Source organism: Gobio gobio (assembly GCF_949357685.1).
Source record: "Gobio gobio genome assembly, chromosome: 17".
In the NCBI taxonomy this organism is placed as follows: Eukaryota; Metazoa; Chordata; class Actinopteri; order Cypriniformes; family Gobionidae; genus Gobio; species Gobio gobio.
The window spans coordinates 21,502,965-21,526,763 of NC_137110.1; the positions used below are offsets into that span (position 1 = coordinate 21,502,965).

At 35.0% G+C, this 23,799-nt stretch overlaps 1 protein-coding gene across 3 annotated transcripts in view; it reads left to right on the forward strand.

Moving 5' to 3' along the window:
* Positions 1 to 21,203, forward strand: part of lepr (leptin receptor) — a gene marked incomplete at its 5' end in the record, with an annotated part of 68,792 nt that extends 47,589 nt beyond the window's left edge. For all 3 annotated transcript variants that reach the window (XM_079840805.1, XM_079840804.1, XM_079840803.1), the window contains 14 exons: positions 1,037 to 1,182; positions 1,844 to 1,982; positions 8,393 to 8,665; positions 8,754 to 8,862; positions 8,951 to 9,171; positions 10,214 to 10,365; positions 10,711 to 10,864; positions 14,065 to 14,147; positions 14,234 to 14,450; positions 14,827 to 15,030; positions 16,249 to 16,326; positions 16,599 to 16,692; positions 19,818 to 19,893; positions 20,310 to 21,203. In XM_079840805.1, coding sequence (XP_079696931.1) covers positions 1,037 to 1,182; positions 1,844 to 1,982; positions 8,393 to 8,665; positions 8,754 to 8,862; positions 8,951 to 9,171; positions 10,214 to 10,365; positions 10,711 to 10,864; positions 14,065 to 14,147; positions 14,234 to 14,450; positions 14,827 to 15,030; positions 16,249 to 16,326; positions 16,599 to 16,692; positions 19,818 to 19,893; positions 20,310 to 21,056 — 2,693 coding nt within the window. In that variant the 3' untranslated portion in view covers positions 21,057 to 21,203. The remainder of the gene's footprint in view (positions 1 to 1,036; positions 1,183 to 1,843; positions 1,983 to 8,392; positions 8,666 to 8,753; positions 8,863 to 8,950; positions 9,172 to 10,213; positions 10,366 to 10,710; positions 10,865 to 14,064; positions 14,148 to 14,233; positions 14,451 to 14,826; positions 15,031 to 16,248; positions 16,327 to 16,598; positions 16,693 to 19,817; positions 19,894 to 20,309) is intronic.
* Between the last annotated feature and the right edge of the window lie 2,596 nt (positions 21,204 to 23,799).

A 23,799-nucleotide genomic window follows, 5' to 3' on the forward strand; every position in this document is an offset into this window, starting at 1 on the left:
TCCAGAATGGCTATACAGCTGAATAAAATTATGCTGCATTATTTTCCTGTTTAACACTGTAAAGCTGCTTTGAAACAATCTACATTGTTAAAAGCGCTATATAAATAAAGTTGACTTGACTTGACTTGACTTAAACAATCTTGTTGTGCCTGTAAAATAATAATGAATGATGTTCAAAAGTTTAATTTCTTGGGTGAACGATTCCTTTAGGTTTAATTTCAAGAGAACATGTTGTCCTGACATTTTTACTTCCTTTCTTTCATTCAAGTACATTGAACGTTGCTGGAAAGAAGTAAACGAGGAAAATCATTAAATGAATAAAAAGTCCAATCAATGTAAGCCTATTTGTATTAATTGCAACAGCAGAAGTCATTTACTTTATAATATGTTAGTCTCAGTGCGGTAGTGTTTTTAGAAGATAATTCCTGTTAATAAAGCCTGCCTCAACTGATTGCTATTAATGGTATTGCTATTATTGAAATAAAGCAAATTGCTTAACCCTTTTTTTCACAAAGCTGTGGCTGCTGAGAGTGAGACCATCTTGTTCTAGACAGACTTAAATACTGTCTGCAGAACAAAATAATACTTGAATGTGGACAACAGATTCATGTATGTTTTTACCTAAACAATACTAGCAAGAGGAAAACTATGGATTTGTCCTGGGAATTGAGTTCTGAGTTTTGCTCTCATACTCTAAAGAAATTCAGAAGTTCACCCAAGGTTTGAGTAAATTAACAGCAAATTGTAATGTTGCTCGCATACTCTCTCTTAATGTCTCTTAATGGTTCACATTCGGCCAGGCCTTTATAGAGAAACTTTAATTGCACCTGGAATTGGTTTCTATTTGCTGAAGATGTTTTGCCAGACCTCGGAAATTGGGATTTTTTGTGTGTTTTTTTGCAATAATTTTTCTGTGCTCTGCAAAGTACATGAAGTAAATTATTCATCTGTATTACTGATATTTAATGGACATGATAACTGTACAAATACAATTTTATATATATATATATATATTGTGAATTTCTGTCTTTCACAGGAAGACCAGACCCACCTGTCAATCTGCATTACAATGTGTCAACTGAAGGCAAAGTAATTTTCAGATGGAGTAACACACAACCTGACAGTAATGACATAAACTATGAGATCCGATACTCTTCGAATTCCTCGCTTCAGCAGTGGGAGGTAATTGGACTCATTTGTTGGTCTGATGAATATGTTGTAATAGCATTACAATGTAATGTTTGTGAGAACTATGTAAAAGGCCTCCACAGAATTCCACTGAAAGTCTCAGATTTTTACAGAATATGATTTTCTGCTATGCACACAATTCTATGCATGCTTCATTTCTTGCATGGTTGAGATGTTTAACAGTTTTGAATATACCTTTCACCTGCAAGTAAGAGCTACTTTTAACAATGATCAGATTACAATTTGTAGCTAAAGTGTGGTTCTGGCTCACGTACATTTGGATAGACTTTGAAACGCACAGTTTCAACATATCGACAGAATCTAAAATGTAATCCCTTTTACATATGAACACCTTTTCAGTTCCAACTTTTCATTGATTTCTGTATCTCTAAAGATGTACTTAACTAATAATGTTTTTTTAATTAAGATGCAGTCAGATATTGGTGAGACAGTATAAATCGTCTTTCATGATCAAAAGTGTAACTGTTAAAATGGATGAGATCACTCAGTTTTAAAAAGTTTATTTTACAATTGACCATTATCTTATCGTTAGTTTTTTGTTATTATTTTTATTATCATTATTTGTATTTAATAAGGCAAAGCGATTTAACCTTCACAGTGTGAATGGATCTGTATGATCTGTGTGATCTTTTAGGTGGTGAAGGTCAGAGGTCATTCATGGGTGCCTCTGATTGAGCTCAGTTCTGGGATCCGATACACAGTCCAAGTGCGCTGCCAAAACTACTTCCACTACTGGAGTGAATGGAGCCAACCTTTCTATTTTACACTAGATGGTAAGGATCTGTAGTACAGAGGAACTTTACATACTACTTCCCTTCATGCTGTATGTTTATACATTTGAATAATGAATGCAATGATTCATCAGGTATAGGCAAAGAGTAAATGTATGCAAATACTGACATTTGTGAAAGAGTACTTAAAATGTTGCTGCCTGATATTATCTATAACAACAGAGTGCAAAGGTTGAGACATTTACTTTGACATCATTCAGAGGGTAAAAGCGGCTTTTAGTGTATGTTAGACTTCATGCAAATGAGTGCTTTTGCTGTTCCAGTTTTATGTTTCTTTCAGAGAGATCCATTGACTTCTCTAAGCCTCCATGTTAAGAGTTTGATGTTTGATAATTACATTCATATCTACTTTCTGCTACTCTAAATCTGAATAGTACTATGCGCGCACAATATCTCTTTGATTTGTTCTCTAAAAGATGCATCCAATTCACTGTCCATTTTCAAAATGTATTACCATGGTAAACAATGTTCAATGTTTTAAAAAAGCATTAATATGCCATTTTCTTAGAAAACCGAGGTCAGGCAATGCATTTGCAAAGGTATAGGGTATTTGCATACTTATAATCTTAAAGCAGATGTACACTAGGGTTTGTGCACTATTGAAATGTACATATTTTAATCATGACAACTTTTTTCAAGTCTCAAGTTTTAGCAAGGGGGTGGGGGCTAAGTTGTTGTTTTTTTGCACGGGGAAGGAGTGAGGGTATTGGTCCTATTGATTTATTTAAAGGAATTCAATTATTAAAGGATTAAAAGGGATTTAAGGAAATAAAGAAAAAGAAATAAGAACTGTAAAAGTTCCAGTTGTATTAGTAGTTATGAAGTTATGAAGTAAACTATTTTCAAATAATATTTTTTTTAATATGCCCACATTCACTCTTATTTTCATCTGCCTAATTTGTAAAAATGCAAAACGTTTCGTGTCACATCAAATTCAGTTATGATTTACATAATATTCAATTTCCAAATCAAAATTGTGAAATTTCATAAAAAATGTTAAGTAGTTTGCATCTCTTGATATTACTGTTGGTCGCTGAACGTTTTTATCGTAAAACGGTTGTCAGATATTAAATGTTTAGCTAGTACTTTCATCTTACAACGCACTCTTTCACTGCTAGAACTAAAGTGTTGCATTGGAATTTGCACTAACAGTAAGCCCGGCCTTCTTTGATTTGATTGGCCATCTCACTCATTCTGAATATGACAAACGCTGTTAGACCGCTGAGGCAGACCAACCTAAATATTTAACATTTTACTTTTTTCATCCTAGCAACAAACAGAGCGGTGTGTAATGGAGTACAGCAGAGCAGCATCAAGAATATCAAATATTGGAGGGGACAATTAGGCCATTTCTATTTATTCGGGGGGACTTGTCCCCCTCAATGTCTATGGTGGTTACGGCCCTGAGTTTTAGCATGTTATTGAATATGGCAATGTTAAAGTATTTGGTCTTGGCGGACTAGATCGGCTGCTGCTACTGTTGTTGATGATTGTTACTGCAGAGCAAGTATGAACTTGCTACTGCTAATAGATACACAGACACAATGCTGTGAACATGGACGATATGCTGCTGCATGAATAGACATGCATAAATCACAGATTTAAGCAGGTGGAGCTAGGGGAGGTGGAGGTTTCCGTGGAACAGCTGTAGAACTAGGAAGCAGCAAACACTGACCCAGAATATTTAAATGTTAAGCAAGCAGTGTCAGGATCAGCAGAGTTTGCAATGCGGTAATGATGTTATTGCTTGCATATTGCCTGTAAAGGACCTATAAGCCTTTGCCTTCTAGAGTTTCATTACTGAACTAGAATTTAATGTCAAAATAGTAATAGTATTAACAAGGTTGGATGTGTGCGAGTCCGAAATCCCCAGTTTTTGCATGTCCAAAATCCCCAGTTTAAAATAGTTATAAAAGTCTTAAATGATGTAAATAAAGTATTTATTTGATTTTTATAAATCTTTAGATTCATTCTCAGATGATAATAGAGCTGCTCGACTCTGGATAAATTGAGAATAACACATTTTTTGGGGTCTCAAACTGAGAACACGATTCTTCCAAGATTCTGACCAGACAACTAAACCAAATAACATGTAAATTACTAGAGGTTCTGTCAAATGTTAATAGCTGAAGTTTATTTAAAATGTTTTTAATGATTCAAATTATAAAAATTTTTTGTATGAATGATTCAATGAGTCACTCATAAATACTAAACTTGTTTCATTACTAGATGAATCAGCATTTTTTTTTTACTTTTGAATGATTGATTCAATGAAAATATTTTTATTCACACACTTTTATTCAGTCACTTGTCGCCAACTTGTGGCGTAGCGATGCAATCGTTATTTGAAGCGCCACATTACTTTCAAAAGGTGATTTTACTCTAATTTGATCGCTTTCGCAGACATCAGTGTTTATATCCAAACTTTGAAGTGTTTAAATTAATTTTCTCCCAATTCTTCTGTGATAATATGAATATTCGTAACACAGAAATAACGATACTGTGTGGTTGAAAAGACTGTTTCATACTTATACATGACATCTGCTTTCTCTGGTTCAGCGGCAGCGCCAACATAGATCTGAATGTTCCGGTGTGATTTTGTCAAAGGTTTAAAAGACAGGAGAATCGTTGTCATTTCAAAATGAGGTAGCTTGGGTGTTTGAATCGAGATCACGATATTTTAGCAATTCAATGTGCAGCTTTAGATGAGAATGAAGTCATGTATTGTAAATGTTTACGGGCCAGAGTATGTACTGTCCTTGAGTGCTTTTACCTTGTCATCATTCGGTTTATTATAGTCATTTTTAGATTCCTCCATGTAAATAGTTTGTTGCTAAAAGCTTTCATAATTCAAACGGAACACTGGTTGGCATCATGTTCAGTCTCAGTCTAATAAAAGATCCTTAAATTCATTGAAGTTGAATGTGAACACTGTATGTGTCTTTAGAGGCTGTACAGGGGTCAAATGGCTAAAAGGATAAATATTGATTCATACTCAAGTTTTAGGGAACATAAAATGCATCTCAACTGCTGTGAGTTTTTGTAAAAGGTCGGAACATGGCTTATTAAACGTGTGCACACACACCTGTATACACAAGCACACCTTACCTTGGAGTGACTCACTCAGAATTATGAAATAAGCATTTTTTTGTAACCTGAATGAAGCAACTTGAGATAAACTGTTAATAAACATTCCCCCGTGGTAGAATAGAGTTCAATTTATCTGCTTAGCCAAATTCTGACACTAATCAGGTGGGTGTTTTTTCTGCCTGATCTTGCTTTTAAATACCTACACCACAGCAGTGCCCATGAATAATATTAGATTAGTTATAACAATTGAGTGCAGTATGTATTGAGTCTGAGATACTGCTGCCAACTAATGCTGTACTTAGTTGCACTTTGAGCTGTCTGCATATTAGATCAAGTTTCAACTGTTTCAGCTGGATTTAACGTCATGATACAGCCATGAAAGACTGGATTCTGTCTCTGTTTTCCTCCTTGGATACATTACTCACACGACCCCTGCTATTTTGCATGTGTTTGTAAGCTTTTCACACTTGTTTTTCTCATATGCCAGTTGGGTTGTATATTTTCAGAATCCATGCTGTGCAAGTCACCATGGCAACTAAGCTTCAGGTTCACTAGCATTACAATAAAACCGCTTTCTCATTGCTGCATGGGACCAAGATGGGAAGGGGAGAAAATAAAAATCAATACAAGGGTGAATCTTTTAATGTTACAAGGTATCAGATGGGTTTTCTTCTTAGTTTCGTTTTCATGGACACTAATTTATCACCACAGCTTTTCGCCATTTAGTTAATCACCATGTGTATTTAAGTTCCATACCTTCACTCTGTGTTTGTCCGGTCTCGTTTGAGTTGGTGTTTGTTAATGTTGCTGCTAACTTCTGTTATTTGCCTTTTGGCTTATTATTAAACCCTGGATTTGAACTTCATCCAGTGGAGTATTCCAGAAAGCAAGGTTAACTTACCGTCACATACTGTATACCTTGAACTCTCGGTTGATTAACCCAAACCTTGTTTACCCGAGGTAGGCTGGTTCTAAAAACGAGTCCAGGAGTAAGTTCAGACAACTCAGAGTATGTTCCCGGGTAACACACAAGACATTCTCAACAGAGCAACGAATCGATGATTCACCATGGAAACAGATGCTAAGAAAAAGCACGCCATTCTACTTCCTCCTCTTCTTTTGTGTCATGCCGATTTACATAACCTACTTGCCAACTATTTGGTGGTTATGCAATAATTTTTTCAATATCTTTGTTTAACCGTTCAACCGAGAGTTCAACATTTAACGTTCCCAGATGGTGGAACGATCTTCCCAACGCCGTCCGAAACGCAGAATCATTGACAACATTCAAAAGTCAACTAAAAACTCAGCTCTTCCGTGAGCACTTTACCTCATAAAAAAAAACAAAAAAAAAACTTTCCTTTCCTCTTTTCCCCCTCCCTACTCTAGCCTGTGCTACACTGAGCAATGTATACGGTCTCAGTATTTCAGGCACTTGTTGCACTAACTCGACTCTTCATGACCAATCGCTTCGTGTACCCCTAAGTTGTAAGTCGCTTTGGATAAAAGCGTCTGCTAAATGCATAAATGTAAATGTTTAATAAGTAATCTTTATTCACTGAGAATAAGGATTTTATTGTTTATTTGATGCTAATTAATTGAATGCAGATCCATGTGTGAGATGACGATAAATAAATAATAAATATATTTGAATTTAATTAAAACTTAAACATTACCTTGTTATAATTTTTTGAATTATAATTAGAGTTAGAAACTTTAGAATTAATATATATTGTATATTACTGTATATAACTGAAACAAATTTGTTTATATTAATAACTTTATGAATTATATAAAAAACATCTGAATACCTCTTAAGCAAACTAACCCTTGAACATAACCTGCTCTGGAGTTGCTATGGCTGCTTACATACCCTGAAAGTTACCTCCGTTTTTGGAACCCGAAAGTTGAGGTTATCCGCTTACTTATTCTTAAACATACCCGGGTATGCTACATAACCTGCTTTCTGGAATACCCTGATCTGTCTGTCTGCAACCTTGCTAACAGGAACATGTCCAGGTTATTTTTCTCATCCTGTCAAGGTACTGTCGGGTAGAAGTCTGCAAAAGTGCAAATCGAGGGCGTATATATTGGTCCTTGCCCAAATGGCACACTTCATATGCACTTAAAGGATTAGTTCACTTTAGAATTCAAATTTCCTAATAATTTACTCACCACCATATCATTCAAAATGTCTTTCTTTCTTCAGTCGAAAAGAAAATAAGTTTTTTGAAGAAAACAATCCAGGATTTTTCTCCATATAATGGACTTCAACGTCAACCAACGGGTTGAAGGTCCAAACCAATGCAGTTTCAAAGGGCTTCAAAGGGCTCTACATGATCCCAGCCGAGGAATAGGGTTTTATCTCAAAGCCCTTGGAAACTGCATTGATTTGAACCTTCAACCCGTTGGTTGAACTTACAATGGCTACCACTTGCGCATGTCCGTTAAGTCCACAAGACCGTAAGCTGTCCTATTTGTCATTTTAGGTTTCAAAAGGGTGCATAGCCCTTTTGTGGTTGCTATGCAGTCAAAAGCAACAGTCAAAACGCTGTTATGTCATGAAAGTGCGGACTCATAGGAAGACCAAATGTGTTTAGAGTGCCAAGAGATGCAAGTTTTTGGCACTTATGATCATATACAGAACCTGCTGCAGTATTTCAATCACTAAAAACAGACGGATGTTCTAAAACGCTTAATGTGAAAAACACTTACCCATGAATATAAGCATATTTATATGAATTATATTAAGCAAACTTTAATGCTAATCAAGGATTTGTTGATATGGGTTTTATTTTAAATTGAGTTGTGTTGCACAACTTAATTTTAAACACATATTTAATATGTAGAAAGACCGTCAGAATTGAATTTAGGCGTTCCTATAAGGGTGTGACATCATGTGAAAACAATGAATGGTCTTGAGGACCATTGCAAGTCCACAAGAGGACATCTCAAACCCAGTCTTTTTGAAAATTTGGTGGTAGAGGTAGGTTAAATGAAAACAAATTTTTTCAAACAGTTGTAAACCAAAATGTACTTTGAATTTAGAATAAGTTTGGATTTCAGCCTAATAGAGATACTTCACTGAATGGTCAATTCCACATGTATTTTGTATTTAAATTAAAAAAAGGTTTTGGTATTTTATTTTGATCCATTTCAACTGAGGTATTTTGTATTTTTATTTTCATGTTTTTATGCCCATCTCTGGACTTTTCTAAAGTTTGATTTATTTATTTGTATGTGTACTGCTCAAAACACCTGCTTTCATTTTTTTTTCTTCTATATTTCTCTGCTCCTCAAAGTCAGTTACATCCCTGCTGAAGTCTTCACGACGCCTGGGTTAGAGGTAACGGTTTATGCCGTCTTCCACAACCGCAGCTGGAGTGCGAGTAAAGCTGTGTGGATGCTAAACGGGCAGGAGAAGATTCCAGAAAGCCAGTACAGAGTAATCAACGAGCAAGTTAGCGCAGTCACTATAAAGGTTGATGAACCTGGGTTTGATACTCTGATGTGCTGCCACTTCGGGGGAGAGCGGGCCAAATGCCCCATCGGCTATGCCAAAATATACACTGAAGGTAGGTTATGAATTATGGAGGACCGGACAGTTAATAAAATGTTGCTTATTAAAAACCTAGAAAATTTAAAATGGTCTCTTTTCTTCAGGGAGGTTTAATGCAGATATTACCTGTGAGAGCAGGATTTCAGAGGTGGACACCACTCTGGAGTGTGAATGGAATAAAAGTGCTTGGACACTGGTCAGACTCTTTTACAGGTACGAACACAACCATAGCTCATCCGTTTTCTATTCCCGTCAGATTGTTTGTTTCACAGATGCTAAAGATCTTACGTTTGTGTTATAGACAATATATATCAATATGTGAAACCATATCAAAGATGCAGGGCAGTGAAGCTGAAGAAAACATGCCTTTGGTAAAGGAGTACCAATCTGGAGCAGGAGACTACAGAAAAAGCACTTTAAGCAACCTTAGCCTGTACTCTTGCTACGAAATCTGGTTGGAAGTGGAAGGAGGGCATGGCAAAGTGAGATCATTTCCTGTCTATGTTGCACCCATTGACCATGGTGAGTTCCAAAGAGTTATAAGTATTCTGTTGGCTTTCAATTACAGACTGAATTACTATCTGACAAACGAAACTGGAATCTATCACTGAAAATGAAATATATCAATATAATATATTATTTTTAATTAAAAATAAATGTATTTTGAAATGTAAATATAATTCAATATATCTATAAATATGCACAACTGTTCAAAAGTTTTGAATCGGTAAGTTTCTTTTTAATTATTAATATTTTTTATTATTATTATTTATTTTGTGCAATATAATGGCAAAACTATATATATATATACACATACATAAACATCGATCAGGCATAACATTATGACAGGTAAAGTGAATAACTTAATTTAAAATGATCTCTTTATCACGGCAACTGTTAGTGGGTGAGATATATATTAGGCAGCAAGTGAACATTTTATCATCAAAGTTGATGTGTTAGAAGCAGGAAAAATGGGCACGCGTTAGGATTTGAGCGAGTTTGACAAGGGCCAGACGACTGTGTGATGGCTAGACGACTGGGTCAGAGCATCTCCAAAACAGCAGCTCTTGTGGGGTGTTTCCAGTCTACAGTGTTCAGTACCTATCAAGAGTTGTCCAAGGAAGGAACAGTAGTGAACCGGAGACAGTGTCATGGGCGGCCAAGGCTCATTGATGCACGTGGGGAGCGAAGGCTGGCCCATGTGGTGCGATCAAACAGACGAGCTACTGTAACTCAAATTGCTCAAGAAGTTAATGCTGGTTCTGATAGAAAGGTGTCAGAATACACAGTGTATTGCAGTTTGTTGCGTATGGGGCTGCATAGCCGTAGACCAGTCAGGGTGCCCATGCTGACCCCTGTCCACCACCGAAAGCGGCAACAGTGGGCATGTGAGCGTCAGAACTGGGCCTTCAGGGGTCTAGTGTAGTCCATGCCTCGACGGGTCAGGGCTGTTCATATATATTAAATGTAAATGTCTATGCTGTCACTTTTAATCAGTTTAAGGCATCAAATTCATGCATGTTGCAAACTGAGATGAATATCAATTTCCCTCTGTTTTTTCCAGTGAAACCATTTCCTCCCTCAATCCTTGAAGCGATCACTTTGCCAAACAAAACCTTAAGCGTAAAGTGGGAACATCCCGATTTACTTGTATACGACATGCAGTATGAGCTGCGCTTCGTGGCTTTGCATGGGATGGCAAATACGCAATGGAAGGTAGGAAGAAGTTTCTGGAAGATGGGGTCTCAGGTGGACAGTGAAACCAGAAAGCTGAATAAAATATATTTGAGCAAATGAATCATGCATAGTGCTCAATTGCAGAAGGCAGGCAATTAATTACTGTGGTCTGATCTGTTTATCTGTATAATTGAGATGTTTCGGATTGAAATGATGTGCTAAACTGATCCTAAATTAGTTAAATGTTCCTCTAATTATGCCCACTAAACTTCTTAGAACTTTATTTTCAATTTATCCTTTTTAGATTTCAGAAGGAAGATGGTTATAATCTGTAATTTAGCAATTTTCTCTGGCATTTACAGAAGAGTGTTATGTATCTTACAGGTCATCAGTCCTCTATTGGAACCACAGGCAGAGATTCCGCTTGAAGATTCCTGTGTTCAGTTTAACGTAGAAGTTTGCTGTAAAAGACTGAATGGCTCTGGATACTGGAGCAACTGGAGCAAGAGTCACACTTCAATTGTTTACAACAGGAAAGGTAAAGTTATAAATATAGTTGTGCTACTATTATTTATGTAATACAGAAGCCTTAATTTTCTCCTGATCTCAACATAGCAATAGTTGTCTCCCATTAAATTTCCTATGCATTGCTCATCAATTATCTGGTCATTTGCAAACCATTTATCTGTCAAACATCATTCTATAACCACACAGACATCTCTCGGTCACAAAAAAGTGAACATCTTGTAAAAAAACTACTTTTGTTTTTTGTAGTCAATGTATGCTTTTTTTCCCTGTGGGCTTTTTGTTTTTCTATGCATTTTTTTGCATTGTAAAATAATACTTTTAGTTGTAGTTTGCCATTTATTGCCAAAAAATGTTGTCATATAAATATCATAACCAAGTTTAGTGTTCTGTTTTTCTCAATTTTACTTATATTTTGATGGTTTAATCAAACTTGTAGGGTCATTAAAAACGAATATCCTCTTGGATATCACTTTTGGCCACTATTGTATAACAAAAAAAAAAAAAATGGAATGAAAGGCTTTAATTAATTTTTGTTGAAATCATCTCATCCAGGAAACATTTAGACAGATTTAATGTTAAATAGCTTTGGGGTGTCTTTAAGATTCTGAGTTATGACCTCTTCCAGTGGGGAAAATACATGGGAAATTCATCATATTTCACTGACATTAAAAGACAAGGAATTTGAGGCAAAACGCTATAAAGTTAGATATTGCCAAGCAATATTTGTGATGAAACCCACAGTACTTTGTCAATATATATGATGACAGCGTAAAACAAACACTAAATCAATGAAAGAAGACCAAACTGGAACTGGTGAAAAGAACGTGCAGCTGAAACCTGCTAGCTGTTAGGCAAGATTTAAAAAGATACAAACAATTAAAAAGATAAAAAAGAAGAAACCATTCTTTAATTTTGGCCTTGATAACAACAGTGATTCTTCACCTATTCTGAACACACACCTGCTTCATAATAGCCATTTGTATGTACATGAGTCATGATGAGCACTTTTGTAATTTGAGTATACATAATCACAAGGATTCAGATGGCCGATGACAGTTTAAAATGTTATTTTATTGTTTTATTTTAGCTGTCCTGAATATGAGTTACTCAGTTGTTTAATTTGACAGTGTGATTGTAATCATTTAAATGGCTCTGCGTATATTAATTGGCTTTGTCTTCATATTGTGAATGTTTTAAAATGAACAGAATTATGCTAGAAAATCCATTAGGATTAATGGAAATTGTACCACACATCACCCACCGCAAATTCCTAAACTGGAATGCAACTGCTGAGGTGAAGAGCAGCACCATTTGTCAGCTCTTCACAGAACCGTTCGAAATCTTTACATTGGTGCTAAGGTGTGTCCTAGAGCCAGAACTCATGTTTAGATATTTTTCAGAAGAAACCATTTCTGGCAGAGTGACGTCAGCATTTCAGGGTATAATCACAATCATTCTTGTCTGTTACAATGAGTATGGGGTTGTTGGAATTTGCCACACCTTCTTTCTTATTTAAGAGAAGACTTAACTGGAGGTTTGTAGTCAGAAGGTACCGGTATGCTAGTTACAGAGAATAATTTAATCATATGATAAGCTTTCTAGCAAAATTTAAAACAAATGTGGCAGTCATAGCCTCGAGGACAGCGCTCCGACATACAATATGGCGACAGCAATTCGGCTGATGCTTGTATTAATATTTAACTTATAATGTATAACATTTATTTAAGAACAATCCAACTACATGAAGGGACCAGCAAATTCAAAGGTGCTAAAAGTGCTTGAAGTACTTAAATTTGACTTTTTGAAATTGAAGTCCTGGAAAACTCTTGAAAACAGCCATATTTATGAAGAGGTACTTGAAAGGTGCTTGAATTATTGAAAGACAATATATATGAAAGTAGGGATGGGTACAGAAAAACTGCAGTACCAATAAACTCAGATTCTGTCAGTACTGGAGAAATTAAGAAAATGCACTTACTATTTATTATTGCTATATAGACGTTATCTTGCAAATTCTATCTTTGCCAGCCATTTCTATATGAGATGATATTAAAACATTAGTCTGTGATGCATTTTTGCTATTCACAATCCAGAAGAGAGAGAGAGCGAGAGAGAGATCTCATGTGGAGCTACAGCGCACAACACGATAAATACATAAGTTAATAAAAATAAAATAAGATAAATAAATAAGTTGTGGTATAGATCGGGCTAGTATATGATACAGCTTTCATTCTTTAGGTCCATATATTCATGAGAAAAAAAAAGTCAGTTTGAATAAGGAAATCTTCGTATCCTTTCAGGGGTTAAAGTTGCCACAGTCATTGCGTACTTTGCATGTGCTGCACTTTATTTGTACCATTTTGATTTATTAGTATATTTTATTTATCTGTTGACCTTTTTTTAGAATTCGAAAGATAATAAAGAAATTGTTTTGATAAGTGCGATCTTTGATTGTAGTCCTTGAAATCTAAAAAAAGCAGTGCTTGAGAAGTACTTGAAAGTCCAGGAATTTCATTTCACAGTCTGTACGAACCCTGGGTTTGAAATGTTTCGGGATTTGAAAATAAAAAAAATTCCCCCACTGGTTGCGTGTCAAGCCTATGTTCACTACAGTCCAAAAGTTTGGGATCAGTAAGGTTTAAGTTTTATTTTTTTAATGTTTTTATTTATTTATAATGTTACATATAATGTAACATTATAATGTTTTCTGTTTCAAATAAATGCTGTTTGTTGAACTTTCTATTAACCAGTGAATCTTCCATACAGTTTCCATACAAATATTATGCAGCACAACTATTTTCAACATTAATAATAATGTTTCTTGAACACCAAATCAGCATATTAGAATAATTTCTGTAGGATCATGTGACACTGAAGACTGTAGTAATGATGCTGAAAATTCAGCTTTGCCAACGCAGGAATAAATTATGTTTTAAAACATATTAAAATAAAAACGTTATTTTAAATTCTTGTCTATAACAATATTCCTGTTTTTATTTTGGTCAAATAAATAGCATTCCCCTCTCCATAGTTTCCCCATCCTCTCTTTTCTTGTCTCAGTAAACAAAAGAGCAAAAGACCAAAAATAAAAGTGAAACACTGAGATACGGTCTATTAAAAAGATCAAACTCTCTTTCAGGTTTAACATACCTATTTTGAACAAAATAGTGTCCTGGAATTAATTATGACTGTATAGCTTTGTCATTTCAGCACCAGAAATAGGACCAGACTTCTGGCGCATTATACAAGAGGATCCTGTTAGGAGCGTGGCAAATGTCACACTGATCTTTAAGGTTGGTAAAGATTGCAGCTAAATAATTGTGATAATAAAAAGTCTGCTGTGTTTGAGCTTGAATGTTTTTTTGTGTGTCAATTTTAGCAGCCTATCCTAGCAGGAGATCCATATAGTTGTGTGGAGGGTCTCGTGATTAAGCACCGGGCCTCAGGTGGAGCCGTGTGGTCAAAAGAAACAACCTTGATTCAGGTTCACTCATTCCAGTGGAGGAAGGAAGCACAAACAGTCACCGTAATGTCTCGCAACGCTTTGGGCTTCTCTACACGGAATAGCAACATGACGCTGTTACATCAACCCAAACGTGAGCTGACATGATCCTTCCTGTAACATCACGCAAAATTCTTTCACATTCAGTCTAATGCATTTCCAATGTTTGATGCGCAAGGAGTTTGTTTGCCTTCAAACTAAATGTGTGTCTGTTTATGTGCCTAATGATGTTGTTTTAATTCATCCGGCCCTACATTTTCTGGATAGTTGTTTTGATAGAATCTTAATGTTGTTTTGTTGGTGAAAGTGTTGTTGGGGAAGAAGATTTGAATTAGTTATTACATATATACAATGAAAGATAATAGGATACTCTGATATTTTGTTCCTGCTTGTTATTATCTGTTCCGGCACATAGAGATAATAAAGATACCCCTTTTATTTTGAATTAGTAATGTACTTTTCTTTTTTAGGACGATGTGTACGGTCATTCAGCGCAGTTGCAAATGCGAGCTGTGTGCATCTCTCCTGGAGCCTGTTACCTGATCAACTGGTGCCTCAGTCATTTGTCATCGAGTGGTTAGACCTGAACAAAGACCCTGAACAGGACGGGTCTCTAGCTGAGAGGCTACAGTGGGTCAGAGTTCAGTCCGCTTCGAGGGATATCTCTCTTTGCCGTACGTTATTTTTGTTGATATTATCAGGGTTCCTATGCTTCTTGAAAGTACTTGAATTTTAGACACAATAATTACTTGTAGTACTGGAAAGTATGTGAAAGTGCTTGAATTAAAAATGAGCAAAATTTTGTTTGAGTAGCATGGTGCTTTTACAAAAATTGGCCTTTATGCGCTGCCAATGCCAGAACCAAACAGGGTTACTGATTGGGGGGAAAGAGAGACAAACCTGAAAAAAATTGACTTGAAAAAAGCCGTTTTTGTTCAGACCAAAGCGAAGATTGACCCATATTTTTATATAGCTTACACGCAGAAGCTTTCAAAAATTTAGAATAACAAGGCATCTAGAACACTATATATATATATATATATATATATATATATATATATATATATATATATATATATATATATATATATATATATATATATATATATATATATATATATATATATATATATATATATATATATATATATATATATATATATATATATAATTAATTAAGCCTATATAATCATTTATCATTACTAATATATTTTCCTAAAATGGTTTAAAGGCTGAAATGCAAAGTTTTTATGAATCATTTTTTCATATAATTTTATAAAACTAGTTTTTGGCTATAAAGTTGAACTATAAAGTTGTTTAAATTGCTGTTTTTAAACTCTGATCTCCCTCCAATTCGGTATTTTATTTTTGCAAGTCTCTCAGTTTTTAATTTTAAATATTTTTTAAATTTAAATATATTAAATATTTTAAAAAATTAAATATACCCTGTACAGGTGATTTAAGAAATATTTTTTGAATAGTTTTTAATTTGAAATGTTTTTTAAATAAGTATAATAATATTTTAATATTAAATATTCAACAATTCAAAATATATAAGTTTTTAAACATTACCTTCCATATCATTTAATTTAATTGCAAAATTCATGTATATAAAATTCTCTCTTAATTTTAAGGTTTATTAATCAATAATGATTCATAAAAAAGGAAAACTAAAACCAGTGTGAAATGATTGTTAAAAGCAGGAATAAGAAAGCTGCAAATTGCCTCTCATTCAAACGAGATCTCTCGTCCTCGGATCTGGTGTTCAAGAAAGAGAAAACCCTGTATTATAACAAAACATTCTCATTATTTCTACAGATTTTCATATCAGAACATGATGAAAAAAATAGCAGTATAAATGATCTTTAACAGAATCGTTTGTTTTTGTACAGGTCGTTTTTATGGCTCAGAGGAGTTCACATTGTATCCAGTGTTTGTGGATGGTGAGGGGGAGCCGGTTCGATACACAGGTGGGTTTTACAGCAGTGACATTAACCAATGCATTGACGTCAGCTTGTGATCAATCCACCACCTGAAGACATGTTTACACACATTTGGTGTTTGGCAAGTGATCCCTGGTTGGCATACATTGCAGTATTATCTAAAATATGAATTTATTGACTGACAACTGTGTTCACATTATACAAACAGCTGTCTGAAAAAATTACAATTGTTAATCTAAAGAATATATATGAAAATCATATTGATTTGAATGAAAGGTGTCTTTTGTTTTGTCATCCAGTTACTAGGGGCGACCCTGCTGCCTACATACTGCTACTGATCATTGCGTTCCTGTCTGTGGTGCTGTTTGTCACACTCATGATGTCACAAAACCAGTAAGCCCTACAACTATCTTCTCATGTTCAAGATAAAGATAAGATAGTTACACTTTCATAGGTTTTGTCTCTGACCCCTAGATTGCCCAGTGAGGTACTCCAGGGGTCTGCCAAATATCTCAAACTGATTTTGTGAAATGATTAAAAATAATTTAGGGCTGTCGATTTAACGCGTTAATTTAATTAGTTAGGGAAAAATAACGTGAATAAAATAATTGAATGCACACGTGCTGCCCCGCCCCATCTTACATTTTATACAGTTGATTGGTGACAATATGAATGAATCTGCATTTTGAATGAATAAATCGGGTGAACCAATGACTCAATGGCCCGTTCATAAAGAGAGCCATTTACTTAATTACTGAATGAATCATCCGATTGAACGAAACGAATGAATGAATTACTCATTTAGACATTTACTGACACCTACTGGCAGTTTTAATTTCTTATTTAGAGTATCACTTTATTAAAGGCACAATATGTAACAGGGATCCAGACTAACATTTGAGAGGAGTGGCACCAGTGCCACTAAGTTCTACAGATGGTGGCGGCAGAACCTGATTTGGTGGCGCTGGAGGAACATTTTTCCTAAAGTTAATTTAATCATAAAATTACTATTGTTTTGCTTTTTTTTAACAAGTGCAGTTACTAATAACATTACATGTTTATTGGAAATGTAACATTGAAGCACTGAGCTTGAATTGATATGCAGAATTAACTTTTATTAACAAAAGTAATGTGCAAAAAAACACATTTTTATAGGGGAAATTTAAATATTCTGCTCTTATTAAATGTACTATTGTTCTTTTATAGTATCATAATGAACTAAAAGGATCACTCTTTACTTGTTTTCTGTGTAATTTGTTCACAATTTGAAGAAAATTTTTAGTTTTTCATAAGACTTTGACCTCCTACTTATTTTTTTTACATATATTTAGGAGTGGAAATGTCTAAAGTCAAATAAGTGATCCTATGCCACCACCTAATGGTTATAGTGGTAATTTCATCATCATCATGTTTGCCCACAAAGTGGCCTACCCCTTAAAACTTTTAGAAATATTCACATTAAAAATTATATTAAAATTAGATCATATTTAGAGCTTTTAAGTGCTGGAAAAAGTGTAGCCGCCAAGCGAATGCACAAAGTAGCATTATAACAACTTTCAACACACTCAAATGTGTCTAATATGATAAAACAGTGCTGTGTTAACCCACATATGCGGAAGAAGCGAAAGCGGCGACTGTGGCATAATAAATGCTTCTCATCAAGCTACGCCTTAGTTTTGAAGAAGCGACCTCTAGCGGCAAAAGAATTATATATTGTGACTTTTAAATTTTTGGGGGGGGATAGTTTGCCCCAAAATTTAAATTCTGTTTTATTTACATTTACTCAACCTCATGTCGTTTCAAACCTGTATGACCTGTATGTCTTTCTTTTGCGGAACATAAAAGATATTTTGAAAAATGTTGGTAATCAAACTGTTTTGGTCTGTAAATATATCTAAATACCAATTCAGATGCAATCATGGCCGTTGTAGCCTTAAGGTTTATGTGTAACAAATTCTATGTTGAATCAAATAAAATTTTATTCTAAAGCTACTTTTTGTAATGTCTATTTGATGCTTTTCTCATTTAACACAACGATGACTTCAAATGATCTTTTGGGGGGTCATTTCTCAGCCAAATTTTATGTGCTATTATCTTTATTAAATGAATCTAATTAATCAGCACATCATGTAATTAATTAGATATATATAAAAAAAAAAATCACTTGACTGCCCTAAATATTATATATGCCCTGCCATACCAAAGCTGAAGTTATAAAGCTTAAAAGTTTAAATGTTAAATGTTTTGTTCACATTAAAATGAATTTGAGGTTAAATTATAATGTGCAATTATATGACTCAATGATAAGGATTTAATTGTTTTGTAATGCCACTATTATGACAAAGTATGTACTGTAAATGCGTGAATATACATGCCATGTTATTATAGCCTGGGAGCTTTAATGCTGCCGCTCTATTTAATGCTGGATAATGTTTATAAATAAGGCCAAATAAACTGTCCTGAAAGAAAAATCTGTCAAATCAGATTACAAAATCACAGACCATCTGTTTATATACCTAGGTTACCTTTGTTCTAGCAGACGTACACATTAAAAAGATTTAAGATGTTTGTTGGAAGCTGCAGTGTATATTGATTTTGTAAGACAAGTTTGAATTAAAGCGAGGCATTGTAAGCTGATTTGTATGGGATTTTGTTTGGTTGTATTGAATGTCAGATATAAAATACATGACTGTGTGAATAAGGAATGAAATGTACATACATTTCTGTAGTGATCCTTCTTAGCAAGGGTGTAGTTTGCTTGAGGGTAAATATTTCACAAGGTCTTCTAATGATAATTACCAAGGTAACTAATACAAACATATTGCTGCTCATCTGCTTAGACTTGATCACATGGTAATATCGTGACTATGTGTACCACAAAAAGGGACATGCCTATTAAGCCCGTTTAAGGAGTGGCAAAAGTGCACATTAATTTTTTTTATCAAGTTTTTATTTTCTTATGTTTGACTACAAGATATACAATTTTAAAAGGTTTTTTAAAGAAGTTTCTTATGCTCACCATGGCTGCATTTGTTTGATCAAAAATACATTATATTGTGAAATGGTATCATAATTTAAAATATAATTGTTTTTTAATGTAAACAGCCATTATTTCAGTCTTCTACATCTTTCATAAATCATTCAAATATGCTGATTTGGTGCTCAAGAAACATTTATTTTTATTACTAATGTTGGAAACAGTTTTGCAACATTATAAATGTATTATTTCCTGTCACTTTTGATCAATTTAATATATCCTTGCTGACTAAAAGTCTATTTAAAAAAACAAAAAAAAAAGTGCTGGCCCCAAACTTGAACAGTAGTGCATGCTTTATCATTGGATAATTCCAGCTACATACCATAAGAAAAAATATACATTGTTGGTGATAAAATCTAGATGTTAACATTATTTATTGGTCAAATTGTTGGTTTGGAGAGTGAAAAACAATGCTAAAAAATACTTTAGTACAATGAGCTCCTGCTCAAACTAATGATCCCTATAATCCATCATCTTACAGGATGAAAAAACTTGTGTGGAAGGATGTTCCAAATCCCAACAACTGCTCTTGGGCCAAAGGAATGGACTTCAGGCAGGTCAGTGTGACCAACTATCACATTTATCATTAAAGATTTAAATGGCTTAATCAAGCAGAGTACTCAGTTTTTCCCCATCAAATAGAGCACCATTGTTTGATTAATAAATGAAAACATAAGCGATTTTTATTTAAATGACACTAATGTTTTCATCCATATTTCAGGTATGTAATCATAAAAATATCCCCCTCCCCCTGTCAGTCACTTCAAGCTTCTTGATTGTAATATTTGAAACATGCTTTTTCTGTACAGCTGTTTTGAATATGTATTGTAAACTGAGCCGAATTGAATAGAAAATACAGATCAGTATAAACTCTGAAAAATTTGTGTAAACAATTCTGCTGCAGGTAAAGCTGGGAGGAGAAATATATCCCATTCAAAATATTTCAGTTATTGCATTTCCTTGCTCCTTTCAGATTGACACCATGGAGAACCTGTTCCCTCACTCAGAAGGTCTCACGACCTGTCCACTGCTGCTGGTCTCTGAGAGCATCTGTGAGGTGGAAATCGAGAAGTGTCATCCTCTCATTCTTGAACACGAAAAAGACAATGAAGTACTCATTTATAACTCTGAAGACAAGGCAACCACCGACTCTGCCCGTCTGGGAGACTCCTCTGAACCTTTATCACTGGAGGCTTCCACTGCAGCTGCCACCCCAGAAACATCAGGCCAGTCCTCGGTGACATACTCGACCGTTCTCCACTCCGGTCAGCCCGCTCTCCTTCGAAAGCAGCAGGAGAGTCTGAGCAGCTCCAGCGACGAAGGCAACTTCTCTGCTAACAACTCCGAGATTTCCGGCTCCTTCCCAGGAGGACTCTGGGACCTGGAGAACCACGTGTGCTCTGACAGCAGCAATCCTCGCCATTCCAGCTCCTACAACTCCGTGGAAGAGTTCTCGGAAACATCAGAACAAGATGAAGCATTGGAAACTGGTGTAGCCAAAGACCTCTACTACCTTGATGTGAATGAGGAGGAGAAGCAGGATGAAGAAGAGGATGAGGAAGCACAGGATGGACAGGATAAGAATGAAATGGTTATGAGGGTGGATGCCAGGCCTCTTCTGGAAGGCAAACATTCCACAGACGTCGATTCCAATAATGCATCTCACAGCATTCCGCTTTATCTGCCTCAGTTTCGAACTGAATGCATTAATCCACCATGAAATAATGAGAACAGCACCACCTGGTGGTAATGTGGGATAATCTTATTTTCACTGGATGGAAGTCCATAAAATGCCTCAGTGACTTTCCACTCGGGCTGCAGGATTTGGGGGGAAAAATGTTATTGGAATTTCTTTCTGATTTAAAAACAAAACAAAAACTGACTGCTGTTTAAAACTTGTTGTTTTTAAAGCTCCAGGATGCACGATTTGGGGGAAAACATCTATTTACGGATTTTGTGATTATACTCCGACTATAAAATACAGCATTATATAAAATTATACTTATTATTAACATTTTTATTAAGATAATTATTATTACTAAATGAAAATGATTAAACTAAATAAGAAATGTTACTATCGTAATATTGTACTGTAAAATAAAAACATAATAATTATTATGATACTAATTTTATTTTACAGTACAACTGTAAAATTACATTATTAATATTAATGGCTGTCTTAAATCCTTCATTTTCACAAATGAAACCATCAACTACTGGGAAAACTGCACAGAGCCCTTGAAGTTTCAAGTTGTTGACAACAGAAGCTTCTCATTACAAGTTTGGGAAGATGTTTGGTGCGTTTTTACGCAACACACTCTATAAGTAAACCAGACACAGAGCAAATTTAGACGGGTTTGTGCATTTACTGACAGATACCAGATCATGAGCTGCTTGTGTGTAAAAGAACACAGTGTGGCGCTTCACTCTGAAACATGCAGCACATACATTATTTCATTAAATCGCAGCCTTTGAGATTTGATAATCGCACTAAGCCATATTGCGATTTTGGTTTTATTTCCATTAATCGTGCAGCCCAACTTTATCCACCAATATGTACCCTTCATTCCATGTCCTATTTTCATCTATCTTGAGTAAAACAACCGAAACATTGTCACATTTCACCTCCTACCAACTGAGTTTTTTGAGATAACTCTTTTATGATCGGTTTGACTCCCCTCTAATATTATACATTTGAAGGTTTACAGCCAGATTTCCCTAGCTCAGTTGATAAGAGCATCCAAGCACAGTTTAAACTCTGAATGTCTCTGATGGGTTGATGATCAGCCTGTCATTGCAGGAACTCGCTGCTTTCCACCTTCATCACATGAAACATTTCATAAGTGTTTGAAGGCTGAAGTAAAATCTTATAAAGACCACACTAACTGGAATGAAGTGCGGTAGCAGGAAGAGACTTTATTTACTCTGTGTGGTGGTCGCAGTCACGCTTTAGTGGCTGCTTTTTAGGAGCTTCGTCAAGTCCAGTTTATAAGTGAAGAGACTTTTTAAGAGGCGTCCATCTAAATATCAGCTTTGTGAAGAAACGGCTTCTCATGTCTGCTTTTACATTGGGCTTATTCATTCAATATGAATGTATATTTTGTCAGTGAGGTCTGTGTTCTTTGGAAACTCAAATATTTTGAGTCTACAAAATGTCATCTATTTTCAGTGTATGGTCATTTTTGATGAAATGAGGGTTGAATGTAACTCAGTGAATAAAACTGATTAAATATATGTCAATCAGTAAGAATGTGTGTACAGTATACACGTATTTCTTGTCTATTTTTCTGGTCAGAATAAACTATTTATTGCAGTTATGGCCAAGTGTTGTTTACTTCCATTTAATTTGTTTCATTTTTAGATATTGTTTTTTAGAAATAAAGCTTTTATCCATCTATCCATTTACATGAACTATACCTGCCGCCTTTAACATTGAATGTGTTTTCCTTGAGAATATCATTACATATGGTTGATTTCAAGACATAAATATAGCTGCAAGCAGCAATACCGGGGCCAAGCATAAGAGAAGCAAAAAAGGAAGCTAGCAGCAGACCAACTGAAAAAAATGAGTGAAGACATTTGAAGACAATTTTAAGCAAAAATGTTAAAACCCCACATTACAACATTTAGTTGTATAGAGCCAATGTCATATTTTGTTCTATTATAGCGCCGTCAAGAGGCACAATCCTACCATTTTTTTTGCATGTGTCCTCGGAGTGAGCCCATACATGTGTGTGTCAATTTTGGTGAAAATATCTCATTTCGTTTTGGAGTTATAGACATTTATATGTAAAAACACGTAAAAAATGATTGACACCTGCATGACTTTGATTGGATTTTACTACCCCTTACTATCAATATTTTGACATTTGGGCTATTATGAGTGGCTATCGAGTATCGACCTATGTTTCCGAACTTCTGACGCTGGTTTCGTCTCGATCGTACTAGCGGTTTTGAAGATATCAGCTAACATTTTATAAGCGCTTAAATACCATGCTGCACAAACCATACGCCGAAACCTGGCAAGTCTGGTATCGTTGGACTCGGCAAGGATTCAGGAGACAAAAAAAAGTTACTTCCATGAAAATAAGTCAACCACACCCAAAGTTATAAGCATTTGAAAAAAAAAAAAACCCACTAGGTGGTAGGGATGGGCGATACAGCCTAAAATCCATATTGCGATATACATTGCAGCCTCTTGCGATAACGATATATATTGCAATATAACAATTATAATAGAACCATTTCAGAACGGGTTAGACCCTAAGGAAAGCCAAACTGCTAAATTTATTTTATTTTTTTTAAAGAAAGAAACGTTGTATGTAGTTTCGAGAACATTTATTGTGCAAAACTGTAATTATAACATATTGTTGCAGATAAATAAAATTCAAGTACACTAGCTGCAGAGACTTTAACAAAAAAAAGCAGGAAGTTTTAAAAACGTCCTGTACGCGCTTATCCAT